The sequence below is a fragment of the Cupressus sempervirens genome, chromosome 2 (assembly GCF_028749045.1).
Source record: "Cupressus sempervirens isolate cs-2001-9-10 chromosome 2, ASM2874904v1, whole genome shotgun sequence".
NCBI classification, from domain to species: Eukaryota; Viridiplantae; Streptophyta; class Pinopsida; order Cupressales; family Cupressaceae; genus Cupressus; species Cupressus sempervirens.
In genome coordinates, this window is record NC_143119.1 from 144224819 (window position 1) to 144244135 (window position 19317).

Sequence of the window (19317 nt, forward strand, 5' to 3'; positions counted from 1 at the left end):
CTATGGCAATACAGAGCAAGGTCAAGGTGTAGTGCTCCCGCAGCCAAGACCAAATTAGCACCCTCAAACCCACACAAAAGTCCATGGAACACACCACTTTTGCGATTTTCTTCCAATCCCACACTATTTCTGCCAACCGCTTATGTTTTCTTCATTACCTGTTTATGTCTGTCCCTCCGGTACCATATGTTTTCCATTCTCAACTATTTTGATTTGTCATCGTTTTTTTTTTTTTTTAAAATAGAAAACCTCCTATCACCCTTCTTCTGTGTTAACCGATGTATTGCAATCTGCCTCCCTTCAAGTGAGTCTGTACAGTGATCTCAAACTTCTGTGTTGTATAGCTAACTATGCCTATGCTGTACGGCCTCCCCACTCCAACTATAGCTACTGTACAGTATGGTTCTCCTGTTGCTGATGCCCATACGAGTTTGTTGTACGGTCTCCCTCCTTCGCTGTATAGTCAATAATCACATATAATGCTTGCACAATTGCTTCTTTTTTTTTGGTTTACTGTACAGTTGATCTGCTCCAAGAATGTCGTACAAATTAGACCCAGGAATGCCATATGGTTCTTTACCAACAGTCGTACAGCCTTTTCAGATGACTCTTTGTGCCTTCCTCTTCGTTCATACGAACCGTACAGTATATGGTGCTGATATATCTTATTCCTCCTAGGTCATACGGCCAAGACTCTTTCCTCCAATACCTGTACGAGCTCTTACAATACTACGACGTACAGACAATGTTCTTTCCCTCCACTTCCATACGGATCATGTAATCTCCTCTTGGGCATACGGTTCCTATGTCATTCCCTATTGACAATTTCTTCATAAGCCTTAGATTATGTGTTTATTGCTTTCGGGATCTCTTTCTATCCGTACGGTTGTACGGTCATCGTTTTAGTACTAGCTTCCCCTTCTACGAGTCGTGCAATGTTTTCTATTAACACTTTATCCCCTTAAAGGCCGTACAATCTGTCCTTTCTTTCTGCTTCTTGCTTGAAGGTCGTACAGTGTTAGTTCATTTATCTCTATCAAGCACTTCGACTGACTGTACAGTGTCAACATTGCCTTGCCTGTTTCTTTTCTCAGTCGTATAGTCAAAATTCTCCTTCATTGCTTGTTCATACAGTCTCCTTCCCACATATAAAATGTCATACGGTGCCTTTTTTCACTTTTCCAATTCCATACGGCGAGTTTTAATACTTCTTTTGTCTGTAATTGCTCTCTGTACGATATGATCTCCCTTTGGTGGCTGTATTGTAGGGAACTTATGCTTACTTCCTCTGAGCCGTATCGTCAAATATTTCTCTCTCCTAGTATGGCCGTATGGTGTCTTTCACTTGTTCATTGTTCAATTTACTATTTGTTCTTCGACAAATGTTATCTTTCTCTATTCAACAATATATAGTCTTTTCATTCTTTCTTTTTCCTAGTGGTCGTATAGTATCTACCGCATAGTAGTGGATTCCTTGGTTTCATGATAGATTTTTAGCTTCAACCCATTCACTACATCGGCTACTTCCTTCCCGTCGAGCGTCCATAATTTTATTGCTCTGTTATTGCCCACTTCGTGGATTTTATATGGCCCGACCCACTTTATTTCAAATTTGCCTGGTCTGATCTCGTTGCACCCATTATACTTCAACACTAGTTGTCCCGATTAAAATCTGTTCAACTTCAAGTGCTTGTCATCTCATGCCTTACGCCTGTTCTCTGTAACCTTCATGGCCCCTTGTGCCTGCAATTGTCGCTCATCAAGTTTATTTAAAATATACCATCCCTCCCTCAGATTTTCCATATCTCCAAGCTTTGTTTTCGATCGCAATCCTCAAACTTGGTACCATGGCTTCCGTCGGCTGCCACTCCTCGCCATCAATAACTGTATTCTTGATTTTAGAACCTTCACTTCATACTGCTGAAGTTTTTATTAAGCCTTTCCTCTTTGTTTCCTGTGCAAACCGTACAATGTGTTTTCCTTACTATTGGCACCTTTCTACTATATCTATGGTGCAATGTATCCTTTTCTTCCCACACGGTCTGTTCACCGTGTACCGTACGGTGGAATCTTTCCTTTTGCTATGTTCGAACAGTATGTTCTTCCCTTCAACTTCAGCCGTAATTGCCTTCCCTTCTTCCACTTCCCTCTATTCCTTCGAACATTCATTCTCCTCTTCTTTCTCACCTTCGTCAACCCTTAACATATTACAGCTTGGAAAGAGTTCATAATCCTCCATCTGCCAGTGGAAAAGGTCGTTCACCAAGTCTAAGTCGTCATCATCCGACCCACCTTCCAACCATAGGACTTCTTCCTCATCTGGTTCCATTTGCTTCTTACCTTTGTTCTCTCCTTCTGAATTGGACGATCCGACTTCTTTTCCCAACATTTGTGTGTAAATCAATAATGAATCTCTGTCCTCTACTCTCCATTGATAGTGTATTCTTCTTCCAGTCAAGTTTAACCTTTGCTTGTATTAGCCATCCTCGTCCAAGAATGGCGTCATATCATATATTCTTTTTAGCGAGATGACTACAAAGTCGAGCAGGAACGGCTGTGTTCCTATCGTTACTGGTTGTGCCATCAAATCCCTAGAGGCTTAATGCCATGTTGGTCTGTAGTTAGTAATTGGAACGTAGGTGACCACAACGTCAGCTATCCCAACTTCTTCCAGGTATCCTCTGGTAGGACATTTACCCCTGAACCTCCGTCCACAATTGTGTCTGAGAGGATCGTTCCCAATATACTCATTTCTACGACCGCTAGATGCCTTCTTGATGTGAGAGCTAGTAGCATTGGGTTTGCTGCACTTGTTCTACTTTCCTTCTCCTTCCTAGGTTCTTTTGGTAGTTTAGCAGCCAGAGCCATGTTTGTGAGTGTCGTTTGCAGTTGGGGCATTGTGAGGATCAGATCATTTAATTTTACTAGCACTTCAGTTTGTAATATCCACCTTATGATGTTAGGTTCTGTGCAGTTCCTCATCGAGGTACCCGTAGTGTCCCCCTTCTCCATTTGTGATTTCTCTATTTGCATACCTTTCTCAATTTATGCCCGTGCTTCTTCCGATCTCTTCTTTTCTTTTGTCGGATCTAGGTACAGCTTTGTCTGTTTACGTGTACTTGCCAGGACTTCCTCTTCGTCTGTTCCCGATTCGATACTAATCAAATTCACTCCTGATTTCGGACACTTGGCATCTTCATGGTCTCCAAGACCACACCATTTGCATAACAACTTCGGTGTGTTCGTCATTGTACAGTTTCGTGCAAAGTGGCCCCACAAGTTGCATGCCCGACATTGAACCATCGATCAAACATTCGCATCATATTGAATTCAATTGCGACCCCCATTATTATTGTTGCTATTGTTCTATCCTCTTTTGTTGTTTCTATACCCACTCAAGGTGGCACCGTCATTGTTTGTGTTTCCGTTCCCTCCTGACATGGAAGCTTCCTGTGTGAGGAGCACTTGTTGATGTCCCCTTGTTTTCATATTGAACGGGCATTCCTTTGTGGAATGTCCTGCAATTTGGCAAATGTCACAGAACTAATTCTTCGGACAGGATCCCTTACTGTGACCTTCCATCTTGCATTCTGTGCACCATAGCTCGTTTTCTTTGGTCCGGTTATTCCCTTTTTGCATATTCTTAAACTCTTTCACCATCCTGATCATATCCTTCTGGAGAGCACAGACCTTCTTACTGCCCTTTTCATCACTATTGCTATCTTCAGAAGAGGATTCATTCAAGTCAGATGATCTGCTTTTCTTCTTCTTTTTCTTTGTTTTCTATTCACTCTCTAAGTCCATCGCTCGATTGTATGCTTCAATGTACGACAATGGTGATACAATCTTCATTTTCCTTTTTAACTCTGGGCGTAGTCCTTCCATGAACCATCTATTTTTCAGCCCGCCTGCTGACCTACTTTCCATCTTATTTACTAATTCTTTTAACTTTCTAGCATATATACGGACAGTTTCATTTTTCCCTTGTTTTGTGGTGTAGATTTTTGCTACTATCTCATTGTCGTCTCGTAGCAGTTGAAACTCTATAATAAATTCCTTCTTTATATTTCCCATGTCGTTAGCTTTGTCGGATCAGTGTCAGAAAACCAATCGATTACTACACCTTGTAAGGTGGCTGGAAATAGCCTTGCCCATTCGTCCTGGTCATTTTCTCCATTCGTTGTCCAATCGTCTCGCAAGTTTTGCAATGTTTGATCGGGTCAGCCGTGTCATCCCTGTCGAACTTTGGTAACTTTTCCTTTGGACTGGCCATCGGTACCCTTTCTTTCTTCTGTTGTCCCACGTTACAAACACTTATGTTCTCAAGTGTTGTAAAGTCTTCTTTGAGGACATCGTTGTTTCGACCAAACTGTATTTGCTTGTCAGGTGTATCAGAGACGAAGAGTTCACCCCATGCTTGAGTTCCTTCGACACTCCGAGCTGCATTGATTCTTTCCCTTTTGTCCAGATTCCCCCTGGGCATATACCAGTTTGCTAATCCTTCCTTTGTTCCTTCAATCACCCTTCGCCTTTCCCAAGCTTCTTCTATCAACCTTTCCCTTGATCAACTTGGCAACTACACTGCATTTGACAGTGCTCCCGTGGTCACCTCTTGTGCCACCATTGTTGTACCCTTCAGCAAGTTGTTGGAGTCAGTGCCTCCGGTCGCTTTGCTGTGTGCGGTTTAATACTTCCAGTGCCACTCTTATGCCGTCATCTTCTGGATTCTTATTTCTATCTTTATTCAATGTGTTCGGCATTCATAGCACCCAGTCCTTATAGGCAACGGCGCCAAATGTTTACCGTACAGGGTAAACGGTTTATTAATGCATTCAGACAATAGACAAGATCATGTAATAAAGAAGTATTCCTTTTATTATGTATACAGAAGACACTACAATATTCAATATGATTGATCCCAATGATGATGCTTCCAAGTCCATTCTAGACGGTGTACATATACCTTCCTGAAGGGGTGACTCAACCGTCACGCGCCCGTTCGGATACTATTCTACCCGTCAGCTACAATATAGATTTTACCAACAACAATGTATAATTGCTTGTAAATATTCCTCTAGTGTATCTCTAGGTGCACCCTATAAATCCTCTTTTTGTTTTGTTCCTTTTGGTTTCTTGGGCCGTTGTAAATAGTTGGGTTGGGTCTTTTGTCTCTTGGTTTTCGTTTTGGTCTTTTGGGTCTTTTGTTGTTTTCAGGGGACTTTGTTTCTTGTTCCTCTACGCAAGCGTGTATCGTTTGCATAACGGCATGTAGCTCAGTGGCATCTATCGGCAGTATTTGATCATTCCTTTACACATCTTGCAAATTGTCACTCGCTCTATTATTATAGGTTGAAAACTACAAGTATGAACTCGTGATATGACCAACCTTCATCGAACCCAAACAACTCTGCCTTTTGTCCAAAAGCTAAAATGGCCAACTAAGTTGGTAAGAAAAAGGAAGAGAAGAATCACTAAAAGAATGGAATGAATAGATCAGCCTTGCTCAAACTTGATGAAAATTTTAAAGCTAAGTGATATGTCAGGAAGAGGACATGTGTTTCCTTTCAAAGTAAAAGGCATAAGGATGGGATGGTGAAAGAAGTACCCCCACAATGAACAGATTAAATTTTCCATCCAGGGAAAGAAGTATCACCTCCCATACCTTGAAAAGATTACAAAGAAAAGATGGAAGGAAAGAGATGCCCAATTCTCGAAATGTGCACAATATCCAATAAAAGCACAGTAAAAGGGAATCACGAATAAGCTTGGTTTCTCTATTTTCTTCAGGAATTAAAACTATATACCCCCTTCAAAGCACAAACTTCATAGTTGGACATCGATAAAGTTCAAGAGTTATGATATGTTAGGATGTTGAAATCTGGAGTTCGTGCTTAAAGGGATTGGCTTCGTAGTAATAAAGCATTGGTGATTTATAAAGTTGAGCTTTGGAGTTCCTCAAATGTAAGACATATGCCCAGTTGAGTCACCATTTCTTATGCCCTACATATGCGTCCCTACTTTTTATGAGCAAAAAGTTGAGTCCCCTCTTTTCGCTTTTTCCTTACCTCACTTGGGGTAAGTTTTCTTTGTTTGGTTTCGGTTTTCAATGTTCGGGTTTCCACATCCCTATCCGGGATATGGGACCCTTACGTGCAAGAAAATGATGTGAGGATTTCCAGCCTCAGGCAGAGGATCCTCAGTCTTCGCAAAAGCTACTCTCAAATTAGGCAGGAGTTCGTTCTCGTGTCTCTTCGACAGTGATGAAAGATTTTTGTGGTCCTAAGAATGGATGTGTGCCAAAGTTCATTAATGAAGAGCAAGTACAATTAATGCACCTTTTTAGTATTATGATAGAAGAGTTATTTAAGACACCTAAAGAGATTAATCGTCACTTTGTTCGATAATCATAATTGTGCTCTGCAAGTAAAAGGCTGCCATTTGGGTCGTCGCTCCACCTGTAAGTGTCCATTCTACAAATCCGCGAGAGTGTTTTTCTCAAGGTTATGCTAGTTCTAGATCGCGTGCAAACAAAGGTAGGTTTTGGCGTTGTGGCGCTCTTCCATTCTAAGTGCTCCAGGTTGGTGTTCCCTCCTTTCCGCGCTTTCTTTTGTTTGCAGGCCACGTCTTCTAGTTTTTGTGGTTCTTTCATTTTTCTTTGTGATCATCTTGCCTTTCTGTCGCTTTGGCGTGTTTCATTTTTGGTGGTTGCGCAACTCCTCTTTCAATCAAGCTCGAGTGTAATTTCTCATCATTGAGTAAAGCCACTTCAGCTCCACCCTCTGTGTTTTGGCGAACTAGTTTATGTTCTTTCAACGAAATGAGCTAGGTAGTCTAGATTTTTGGACCTCCCCAAAGGTATTTAAAGTTCATAGTGCAAAGCTCATCCCCCTACAACAAGGTAGGTTCAATTCTGCCCCTTTTCATTGTGTTTCATTTGGTCTAGTAGTGCAAGTTTCACTTTCAGTGGTTTGCCTGGGCGCTTGCCTTTCCCGGAAGTGTTTTTCATCATCTCGATACCCTTCGGTACCCTCTTTGGGTCTTGGTTTTCACATGAGGTAGGATCTCACCAATTGAGTTTTGTTTTGCTCGACTAAGGGTTCGCAAGAATGCCTTCATGGGTGCCTGGGTGGTGGTTTTTGGCTCTGAAAGATAGAGAGTACAAATGTTGTCACTCTTGCATGCACATGTGCAACCTCAGTCTTAGTGACATGTCGCTAGCGGCTCCATGGTTTTCTAAAATGACTATGAATAGTGGTTTTCCACTTTTGATCATCTACCTGGATGTAACATTCTTCCTCGGGCTAAGTGTCTTGCATCACTTACAACAAGTTTTTTGGTATTTGAAATTAAATGGTTGTCACATCAAGAGAACCTAACATTTATTAATCCCATATGTCACGCAAGTAAATGTTGAATATTGGTCTTGTCAATCACGTAAGGGCAACTCAACTCTCATTAGCCACGTCGCCAGAAGTTTTGTCCGAGCAACATATATTTTTGGGTTTCCAGTAAAGAGCAAGTGATATGTGGCGATAAGCTTGAAACTATCTATTTTTGTACTCGTGGTTTGAAATTGTAGGTTTTTGAGATTCAGGGATTCCCTCCACTACTAGTGAGAGATAGTTTTCATGCTTCCGAGGTATGGGTTTCGAATGCCATCTTTTTACCTTTTATTAGTAGTATATTTGTTTAGGGTTTTTGGGTTTTATGTTCTTCCCAATGTGGCACATTCACCCTTCTTAAAGGATAGGAAACATATGACCTCGGCATCGCTGAAATCTTAAGTCTGATTAAAAGGATATTATTTTTATAAAAATGGATAAATAATGGATTTAATGTGTTTCCCATCTCCACAGGTGCCACTGGGTATTGGCTTTGGAAGACTGGCAAAATTGTTCAGGTATCGTGGTTGGACAAGGACTAATGCAAATTCCAAAACATAGAGACCGCCTAGTAAAGGGAGCATCTCCGAGCAAAAATGGGAAGGCTATTCCCCGAGGGTTCTAGGTTAGTTAGGTCCCAAGATCCAAACAACAGAAGGACCAATTGCCAACACAAGAGATGAGTTTTCCCAAGAAGGGAAGCTCTGGAGGCGGCAAGTTTGCAAACAGAAGGATGCTTGCACAATCGGCACTTCGCGAGAGCGGGTCCAAAATGTTTGTCTTCCTAGCTCGATAAGGCCTCTCCGTGTTCGACCTCGATAAGGCCTCTCCGTGTTCGACCCTTCTGGTGATGTGATATGGGAGGATACTTAACAAGGACTCCCCTACAAGCACGATTTTAAGCACGTAGAGATTCTTTTGGCCGGCTTCAATACTTGCTCAAAAGGAGCTTCACTTGCTTTCAAAGTCACAACAACTCTACTAAGTGCAGAGCTCTGGGATTTTCTTCTCCTCGTGACTTGGTCGAGTGAACTTGCATTACATAGTAGTCAGCATTCAACATTTTGTACCCTAGAGTCTTAAAACTCAAGTCCTTCAAATATACAGGTGAGTGTGTTGGGTTCCTCCCAAATTCAACCTTCCGCCTCCATTGTTGGCCAACAATCTTATTTATGGCACAGCGGGCAGGTAATGATGGCAGATAAAGAATTCCCTTTTATCAACTGCGTGTTTCCCTGCACACCCGATGCATTTAAGATTGTTAGAGAAGTGGACTGCTCTTATCAATCTGCAAGCACCCCAAGGAGATAACTAACAGAGATTTGATGGAAAAAACATGCAAAGATTGACATTTATGGATCGGATTTTCTTTATGAAATCCCCTTCCTCATTCCCTGCTTCTTTTCATCCTCCTTCCATGGCTTTTAAAGTGTAATTTCCTCTTCTGCAATTATTTTTGTGTGAAGGTAGCAGCAGATTTTGTAGATCTCAGAAATAAAGGCGGTAGGTGAATTAACTCGGGTGAGATGTTAGTTTCCTGCCTAAAGTTGTAGATAGTTGCCTATAAATAAGAAGAATATCAACTATTCTAGGTTCGGTAAAATTTATGATTTTATCTTCCATTTCATTGTAACACCATCGTTATGAATGAAAACAGTACCACCTTTTCTTTTGTTGCAATTCGGCTTCCTTGGAGCATTGTTTCACCCAGTGCATGCTGGTATTTATAAGTTGTTATTAGAGTAGAGGAATCTTGGAGTGCTTGCTGTTGGATTCATTTATCTTCGAAAGCAGTGAGATCTTTCTATTTTGTTACCGTTATCTTCCATGGCTTGGATAAATCCAAATGATTTTGTTTACTTTGGTACTATTTCATTTGCAGCACTTATTTCTACAAGATTGATTTATCGAGCATGTATTTAAGTTATTCTACCATCCAAGCATGTATTTTTGATAATAACGGTGCAAAAGTAGACTATAGGTAGATTAAATCTCTAACTCTGTAAGCTCTTTATTTTCTGTTATTTGTTTTTTGTAACCCCCCTGATTCCATTCGATAATATTTGCCCAACCCAGTTCAAAGTGATCCATTGCCAAAACCAATATGCATAAGGAACTGCTGAAATCTCCGTCCGCCTTATTATAAATACAATCAACTCCTTATCCAACTTTGCCTATTCCTTGCATGATCGAGACCCGATCTACAGGAGCTTGGGAGTTGAGAGTTCCTCTCTCTACTCTTTCAAGCGATAGCGGTTGAGCATTCAAGTCCAGTGACAATTGTTACACTGTTGGCAGTGCGTGAAACAAAGTTCTATCAACAGTAATTCTGTAGCCTTAGAATGTGAATCTTCTTTAGGTTTATTCCGACTTTCTTCAAAACCAAGACCAATATTAATGAATGGTGACCTTTCGGTATTGGTAATATTGTCAAGTGTTCCTGTGCTCTTTTCAAACATTATGCTGCTTCTATTTGATTGAGTAATTGTTTTCGCTAGATCCTTTCTCAAGGAAACAATTTCAGATTCTGATTTATTTGCAGTCTTCTTCCATTGTCTTTAGCTGAATTCTCACTTCCTCTTCTATCCTTTCACCCAGTGCATGCTGGTATTTATAAGTTGTTATTAGAGTAAAGGAATCTTCAAGTGCTTGTTGTCGGATTCATTTATCTTCGAAAGCAGTGAGATCTTTCTATTTTGTTACCATTATCTTCCTTCGCTTGGATAAATCTAAATGATTTTGTTTACTTTGGTACTATTTCATTTGCAGCACTTATTTCTGCAAGATTGATTGATCGAGCATGTATTTAAGTTATCCTACCATCCAAGCATGTATTGTTGATAATAACGGTGCAAAAGTAGACTATAGGTGGATTAAATCTCTAATTCTGGAAGCTCTTTATTTTCTGTTATTTGTTTTTTGTAACCCCCCTGGTTCCATTTGATAATATTTGCCCAACCCAGTTCAAAGTGATCCATTGCCAAAACCAGTATGCATAAGGAACTGATGAAATCTCCGCCCGTCTTATTATAAATACAGTCACCTCCTTATCCAACTTTGCCTATTCTGTGCACGATCAAGACCAGATCTACAGGAGCTTAGGAGCTCAGAGTTCCTCTTGCTGCTCTTTCAGGCAATATTGGTCAAACATTCAAATCCAGTGACAATTGTTACATTGTTGGCAGTGCGTGAAACAAAGTTCTATCAACAGTAATTTTGTAGCCTTAGAATGTGAATCTTTTTTAGGTTTATTCTGACTTTCTTCAAAGCCAAGACCGATATTAATGAATGGTGACCTTTCGGTATTGGTAATATTGTCAAGTGTTCCTGTGCTCTTTTAAAACATTATGCTGCTTCTATTCGATTGAGTAGCTGTTTTCGCTAGATCCTTTCTCAAGGAAACAATTTCAGATTCTGATTTATTTGCAGTCTTCTTCCATTGTCTTTAGCTAATTTCTCACTTCCTCTTCTATCCTTTTTACCTCTTAAGTTTAATATTTAGGCTGAGAAGAAACTTTCAAGTAGTTTTCATTGAAAGAGCTTCTATATTTCCATCTTAACCTCAGGTTCCTCTTCCATGCCTATCAAAAGATAGTCGATAACATATCATTCAGCACTCCAAATTTGAAAACCAAATATCCTGTTTATGCTTGTGTGCAGGGCCAAGAAGATGACAACAATAGTCCAATACTATTGCAAGCACAGTTTTTGTGCATTTGGTGAGAAGTCTTAGATGCATCTCAGATGCAAGAAGTGTTCCACATTCCTCTCACATTGTTGTACTAGAAATATGCTATGTTCCAGCAAAATTAAACCATCTTTGCAATTAAAAAAATTAAAACAATATCATATCATAAAATAATCATTCTGCAATGCATTGTCATCTTAACAAGCAAGAACGGCAATCTCTTACTGTGATTCTCAATTGAAAGTTCTAAGCCATCTCAAACAACAGTAAATTTTACTTAGCATTTAAAATCAGGTATACCAAAGTTATATACATCACACATGTTTCCAATATTCAGTAATCAAAATCATTTGCTGACTGGAAAGAAATGGGTAGCTCTAGCAAACCTTTTTCCCAAGGGTGACCACATTATCAGCCAATCGTCTGAGTTCCTTTGCCTGTATTCCAACCACATGAAGGAACATAAACAAACTTGGCAAAAAGAAAATGAGTATTTTTAATATTTCCCAATCTAATTTGTGTAAAAATAAAAAGATGCATTCATTTGGAATGTAAATATCTTCAGATTTAAAAGTAACTAGTTACAAATTCACCAAGGAGGCCTCCTGAACTGTTTGTCTCCTTACTACTACTATGAACTATAAACTACAGTTATTCATTAGACATACAAACAGTATTATTACTTGTTACTCCAAGATGCTACAGTGCAAGCTTTTAATTAGCGCAGCAAAGATACTATTTTGTTATTGCTATGTGCCAATCCTGAAAATGGTAATTCTATTTATTTTGCACTGCAGCCTTCCAAGTTCACGAGACATTCCTTATTAATTTTATTTTCTGCTGAAGATGCTCAAGCATCAAATGCTAACCAATGCCTGTTTGAACACACGTGTTCACTTTCAGCTGCAGAGAAACTCTAAAGTGGGGAATCATCCACCATCTCAAAAGTTGCCATGCAGCTAATCTGCAAAAGCCAGTGATTATGACTTCAGGATGAATGAACTGGAACCTGCCAGTGGTGAAATCGTAATAGTCCCACTTTGAAGTGTACAGCTTGAAAATCATCCCACTCAATTGAGTGTCAACTATCACACCTAATTTCCTTTATGATCATAGATCTCATTTGTCATTATGTCAATGCCAAACTCATCATGAACTTTTCCAGTTGTCAATAGCCTCATTAATGCCGACCGAAAATCATTTTTTTAACAACACTCGTTTCTTTAAATCATCAATAAACATCCTTGAACATAAATGGTTCTCTATGTACTCAATTTTCTTAATTAAGTCAGTTCCAAGCAGTATAAATCTTCCACGAATGCATTGCTCTTTCCACAGAGTCTGTCCAGTGTTTGGCTTAGAATACCATTAAGTCACCTTATGTAGCAATCACAGATGTAATGCTTGGTTAAATGAAACATATACTCCAAAACTAATGAGATATACTTTGTGTCCATCAGCATATACATAAGATTTCTGATGAAAGCTTCTTTGAAACTGTGGGTAACAACCAGTACTGGATAATACATAAACTAAGTTTTGACATTGCCACCTTGCAAACTCTATTGCTGACCAAATCATGGCAGAAAAATTCTAGAGTTTGCGGTAATGTCTCATTCAACACATCCAAGATGTGGGGCATAAATTACAAGATAGAATCTATTCAGCAGCAGCCAAAGTTGTAGCCTATATCACAAGATTCATTTTCATGTAGAACTTTAAATCTTTGACTAGAATGTATCCAACATTTTAGTGTTATACTGGAGGCTAGCAAGATCGATGCTCTACTACCATTTGTAATGTCACTTTCTAAAGCATTGCTAATTTTTGCCTTAAAATGATATTAACAATATCAGATTTCCACAATCCATTTCTAATGATTTTTTGTTTCTGGATTTGATTGTGTATGAGTTTTTGACATCAATGTTTCAAAATCACACTCTGTGATCCATCATCAGGATGAGAGAAGGATGTAAGATGATGGATCACAGAGTGTGATCCGAAATGTTGATGTCATCAAATCATACACAATCAAATCCAGAAACAAAAAAATCATTAAAATGATATTTCAAACTCTAAAAATAACAATTGCATATATATTTCTAAATATATCTCAAATCAATATAATAAGTTTTACTTAAGTATTCAACTAATTCAAAAAAATAAAGAATCTGCTATGCTTCTTCTGATTTGCAGCTATTTCCTTAATGGTTTGTCATTGATACTTAGACAAGTTATAAGTTTTTGTCCAATTACTTCGTAAGAGAAATTATGGGTTTTTGTCCATAAATCTCTTGCTTTTTCCTTCGATGGTTTGTGTCCTCTTTGTCTGTAATTATTTGCTCACAAAGTCACTTCATATTTTTAATTGATAAATGTCCTCTCCACAAGTCACAACCTTTCACGCACAACTACTGCCCTTGAAAAAGTCACAACCTTTCACTGCCCTTTAATAACTTGAAGTTTTATTTTAATCAAATTCTTCTTTATTCTAAATCACTAGTATGAAAACTAGCACCACTTTATTAGCACTATCTTTGGTACCACCTTGGATATCCTAGTTGATGGAAATGAGAAGCTATGTATGCTGTGATTGGTAGCAATTCAGCAAGGGCGTGACAACAGCGTCAACCACAGCCATTTCTTGCAGGCTCGTATAGTCTTCATGCTTGCCTCAACGCCAATTTCTTACTGTACCACCAATGCAATCATCTTGCTACATGTGGATACTGTTCATTTTTACCTCCATGAATCCACACAAACGCCAAACTGTACAGGCTCAAAAGTGAGCATTACAATCTGGAGTCTAGATTCTCTAACACCAAATAGCTGCTGCTTTGTTTTTAAATATGTTTTAAATTCCTAAGTAATTTACTGTAATTTCATGATGAGTTGGAACAATTTTTAAATGTTATTTTTTTAAGTTTGCTAGATTTTGAACTTCATGGATTAAGTTAGGCCAACCCTGTGAAAAAGATTGTAGACACCAGAATGCAAACTACCATGACCCCTGATCACAGCAGTCAATATAGCCCATCAATTCTTATGAGGTCTGTTTATCAAGCCACCAATTTAGACCAGTGCGGCAATGATGGATAGCTTAATGCAGCTCCATATGTACTATCTTCACATCAGAGACACTTATTGTTCTGAATGCTTCGAGATATGATACAGATTGTTTGTATTAATAATCTAATTCCCAGTGTATACTTCGCTTTAAAAAATCTGGTTGCACTCCTCAATATCTTTAGTCAAACCAGATTCTTGTAACGACTTATAGTATTGCTAATGTAAGTTTTTCTAGGTTTTAAGTGCTTTGTTGATGCATCATATAAATTATTGCTTATAATGTTGTCCTCATTGGCTCTGTTTGGATCATATTTGGGTGATGACAAGTGAGATATTTAATTAGCTCAGATATATTAACAACATCTATCTGGACAATGCCAAGAGATATCATTCTGAAGGCACCTAGATTGGTTTGTTCACCTTGAAAAGGATATCTCTCAAAGTTTTTCATATAGATGTATTTGAGCTAGAACCTTGAATGGGGTCAGTCCATCTGCATGAATTTGTTGGACCTTTACGTTGATATCATGATCAACATTTCAGAAGACACTCTCATTTAGCTATGCCTCACAAAAAATGAAAATGCAACTCTTCAACAATTTTTGTTAGAAGAACCTCAATGAGGTGCTAAATGCAATAACTGAATTGCAAGAATATGGAGAGGATGCCCCACTCTGATCTTGCCAATCATTATTATTTTGCTATTTTTTTATTCAGGGTCAGCTTGTCTTAACAACGCATGGACATTACAGCCCATGCGTGGATGCAGCTGTAGATTACACCTCTCAGTATATAGATCAAATACAAAATTGCAGCTCTTCTGATGCCCCTGCCACGGACAACTATGTATCTTTACTTAAGTAATATGACAATAATAAAAATTTAATAGAAATGTGCTGCTTTTTGTACTCAACTGATGCAAAGATGATCAATCTGATACAAATTATAAATCAATGTCACTCAATACGATGCTGTGTTAAAAGTTTATGGATCTTTATACCTCTTGTCAGGCTATGAATAAAAATGACAATAATCTTGACTAAAAGCACAACTGTAATGTTCTGAATCTGGCCATTGTATAGAAGGAAAAAAATGTGAGCTTTCATATATCGAACAAACTAAAACTGAAAGCTCGCTGGGGCTGTTTTTAACTACATAAGAATTTACGCATAACAGCTGTACCTTATTTTCATACAGGAGTCCTATCGAAGTCCTACTCGTTTACAGCCTTGACTATCTTAGCTAGTTATTTATAGCCTTTACCAACTATGTCTCAAACCTCAGACAATCATTAACATTTAGGTGCTCTGACACTGGGGAAGACTTGTAACATCCTATGATATGGTATGGGAGAATGATGGGTTTCCCTCAGCTTAGAACCAAGGAAGGGAGATATACATTTCGCTAGATTCACCTGCTGCCAGGCCGTTGCAAATTGGGAATGTAGATTAATTTTCGAATACTTCAGACCAGAATGTAAATTGTTTCTTCAACACTGGATCTAGACTCTATGATTTTCCCAACATATTCACATTTTTCCTGCAATCAATATATTTACCAGCCTGCTTTCTTAAAAGTGAATTCCAATTTTCCCATGATGTTCATTTGAAGATTATTTCTCTGAGGAATATATAAAAAATATTTTCAAAATACTTTTCAAAAGCAATGAAAGATAAGTGCAACCGTATGGACGCTAACCTTCGCTACGGTAGTTTCGATTCTCTCGTATTTAACCAGCTGAGAAACCATTGTTCTGAAATAAGAATTAACATTTCAGTCTGCAGAATAATAAAGATTTTTCTTACAGAATTCTTAAAAGCGGAGAAATTTAAAAACGGCACCTCAGCATAGAGATTCGATGGCCGGTGGGCCGTCCCAGTTTCCTGTGAGGCATGTCTCTCTTAAATCGTCAAGAAAACTGGAGAAAGTTTAAGAAGGTTTAAGGCCCTTTTCGAGGGTTTAAGCAGCGTGAAAGTGATCAGTAAGTGAGAAAAACCTTTTGTGGGTTGTAAGTTTCATGGAGCAAATTTGCGAAAGATTTGAAATGACTTGGGTGTTCAAAGATTTTGTTAAAAGAGGAGAAAGCAAAAAAGAAATAAGTTTTTTATTTTTATTTTTATTTTGATAATTTGTTGATAAATTTTATTTTATTTTGGGAATTTGTTGATGATGTCTCATACGTTCCGATTCAGGCGGCTGGCTACGTATCCCAAAAGAGTCCCGTTATCCCTTTATTAAAAAGATTAACTTCATAGTTTGATGTCAACTAGCTTTTATATATATATATATATATATATAAGTGGAGAGATATCTTTTGAGGTGCCTATTGCAGTGAGGCAATTTATGAAAATAGGTGCCCCGAGAAAGATATCTATTGGATTATTTTATATATATATAATATATATAAGCTAGTAGCACTTGTGACGAAAGAATGAAAGACATTATTGTCATTAATATAAAAAATAAATAATAATTATTAAATATATTATATTTTATAATACATTATAGATTTTATATGTTCACTTCAAAAATATACTTAAATACAATAGATTCCCTTTAAAAAAAAAAATCACCACCAACATAATAATTAATATAATCAAAATGTATATTTTTCATTCAAGTAATTAGAATTAATCTTTGGATTGAAATTAGAGTTATCATTTGCATTAGTGTTAGCATAAGTTTTATCCTTAAAGCTAGATTATTATTTGCAATAGAGTAAAGGTCGTAGTGGGGCTTCTTTAAAGAAATCAAGAGTTAAAGAGTTATTAAGGCTTCAACTTTTATAATACATGGTTTGTTTATTAATCATTAAATTAAAGTCTCGACAACTCTCTCATGTTTCTTTATCTCTCATCCTTCGCACTATATCTAGCTCACGCCTCTCTCTCTCTCTCTCTCTCTCTCTCTCTCTCTCTCTCCCCCCCCCCATTTCATCCCCCAATTACTATTAATCTCTGCATCATGTCTTTCACCCTCTCCCTCTTCTATCCCTTTCTCTTTCTCCCTAACTACACTCTTTAACTCTCTCCCCTCGCTCCTCTCACAATATCATCCCCCTAGCCTATTCACCCTCTATATCTACCGCACATCTCTCACCCTCTCTCACTCACATGGCTCTTTACCTCTCACAATGTCTTCCCCATAATTACCCTCTTACACTCTCTCCTCTAGGTAAACTCACCATGTCTTCCCCTTATTTATCCACTTTCTCTACCTCATATGTCTCCCATCTCCATGATATCTCTCATGTCGCCCCATAATTACTCTCTCTCTCCCTCCCTCCTAAGTAAACTGGTCATGTATTCCCCTTACTTATCCTCTTTCTCTACCTCATATGTCTCCCATCTCCATGATATCTCTCACGTCACCCCATAATCTCTCTCTCTCTCTCTCTCTCTCTCTCTCTCTCTCTCTCTCTATATATATATATATATATATATGATGGAGGACCACACCACCCTTACCAACTCATAACCAAGAATGCAACAATATGAAGACAAAGAGAGATAAAATGCTTCCCAAGAAATTTTATTAAACTTGAAAATCCTTAGCAATTACAATAACATTTATGCAAGATCTCTCAAGATCCAATCCAAACCCAAGCTAGTCCAAATCCACACTCTAGTAGAAACCTTTGAGATCTCAACTTGTGCTCGCAAGCCACCAAGAAACCTCCTTGTTTCTAAACTGCAGTCACTAGCGCTTCTCCAACTTTATCCAAGATCAAAGTGTAAACTGCCTCACATTCAGTGCTCTGTCTACACACTCACAAGTCCACCACAATCCTGTTGTAAACTGCCTCACATTCGGTGCTCTGTCCACAGACTCAGGAAAAATCACTCCTCACTTCCTCCTTCTCTTCAAGCTTCTACCAAGAAGAGATCACCCTTGAAGCCTTCCAAGCTTCACCTTCCACAACTTCTACTTCTCAAGCTTGATGAGAAATGCTCATGTGCCTTGCTTAAATAGGCACTTACCACCCAATGCATGACTTATCCACAACCTTCTAGAATTCCTCCTACACAATATCCACAACCTTCTAGAATTACAACTAAGCACCACCATGTGGCCCAATCAGAAAATTACATTTCCTTTATGGATCACAACAAATATTAAATGCAAGATTTAAGAAACTTTCCACAAGCTTATATATATATATACCATTGACCCTCTCTCTTAGTGTCTACTTCATGTCTCATCCTCATCTCCTCGTTTCATTTTCTCTGACATATATTGTCCCATAATTACATCTCTCTCAATCTAGCTCTCTCTCCCATACACACACACACACCTCCCCCTAATTAATCTCTTTCACTCTCTCCCCTTCTCCTTCTCATCTCATATTTTCTTCCTTCCCCTTCTCACCATCTCTTTTCCTATTTAAACTCTCTCTATCTCTCTCCCTCATCATGTCCATCTATATCATCACTTAATTATTATATTTCTCTCTACCTCATCATTATTTTCTCTCCACCTCATCTATCCCCTTTCCCCTTTCTTCCACATCCTTGACCCTCTAACCATCTTTGCCCCCTAATCTCTCTCTCTCTCTCTCTCTCTCTCTCTCTCTCTCTCTCTCTCTCTCACACACACACACACATCTACCCTCCTTTATGCCTCTTTATCTCTAAACTTATATCTCTATGTCTAACTAATGTTTCTCACCTCTCCCTCTTCTCTCCCTTCCTCACTCTCTCTCTCTCTCATCCCATCCTACTATGACCACCTACTCTTGTTGTCTCGTGTACCTTTACTTCTCACCATACCTCTTAATGTTTACTTCATGTCTCACCCTAATCTTCTTGTCTTATTTTCTTTGGCATATCTTCTCATATAATAACATCTCTCTCTCTCTCTCTCTCTCTCTCTCTCTCTCTCTCTCACACACACACACACACACACACAAAGATATATATTTTAGATAGTAACTATATTCGCTCTTCCTCTTCCTCATCACTATCTCTCTATCCACTCTTATTCTCCTCCTCATTGTCTCCCTCCCATTTTTCATAATCTTTTATAATCTCTCTTTATGTTAACCTCATGTCACTCTCTATATATCCCCTTGTCTCAGTCTCTCTCACATGTTCCATATACCCTCCCTAAAACCTCTACATCTCTAACATTCTCTCTCTATGACTATATCACGTCTCTCACCCTCTCCCCCTTCTCTAT

The 19317-nt window shown here is 38.5% G+C and overlaps 1 protein-coding gene across 1 annotated transcript in view; it reads right to left on the reverse strand.

Moving 5' to 3' along the window:
- LOC149571451 (uncharacterized) overlaps positions 1-16236 on the reverse strand; it is a 92596-nt gene extending 76360 nt beyond the window's left edge. Inside the window, exons 1-3 of the mRNA XM_089812963.1 lie at positions 15981-16236; positions 15838-15892; positions 11457-11507 (exon numbers count right to left, since the gene is read on the reverse strand). Of these exons, the coding sequence (XP_089669089.1) occupies positions 11457-11507; positions 15838-15892; positions 15981-16033 (159 nt within the window). The 5' untranslated portion in view covers positions 16034-16236. The remainder of the gene's footprint in view (positions 1-11456; positions 11508-15837; positions 15893-15980) is intronic.
- Between the last annotated feature and the right edge of the window lie 3081 nt (positions 16237-19317).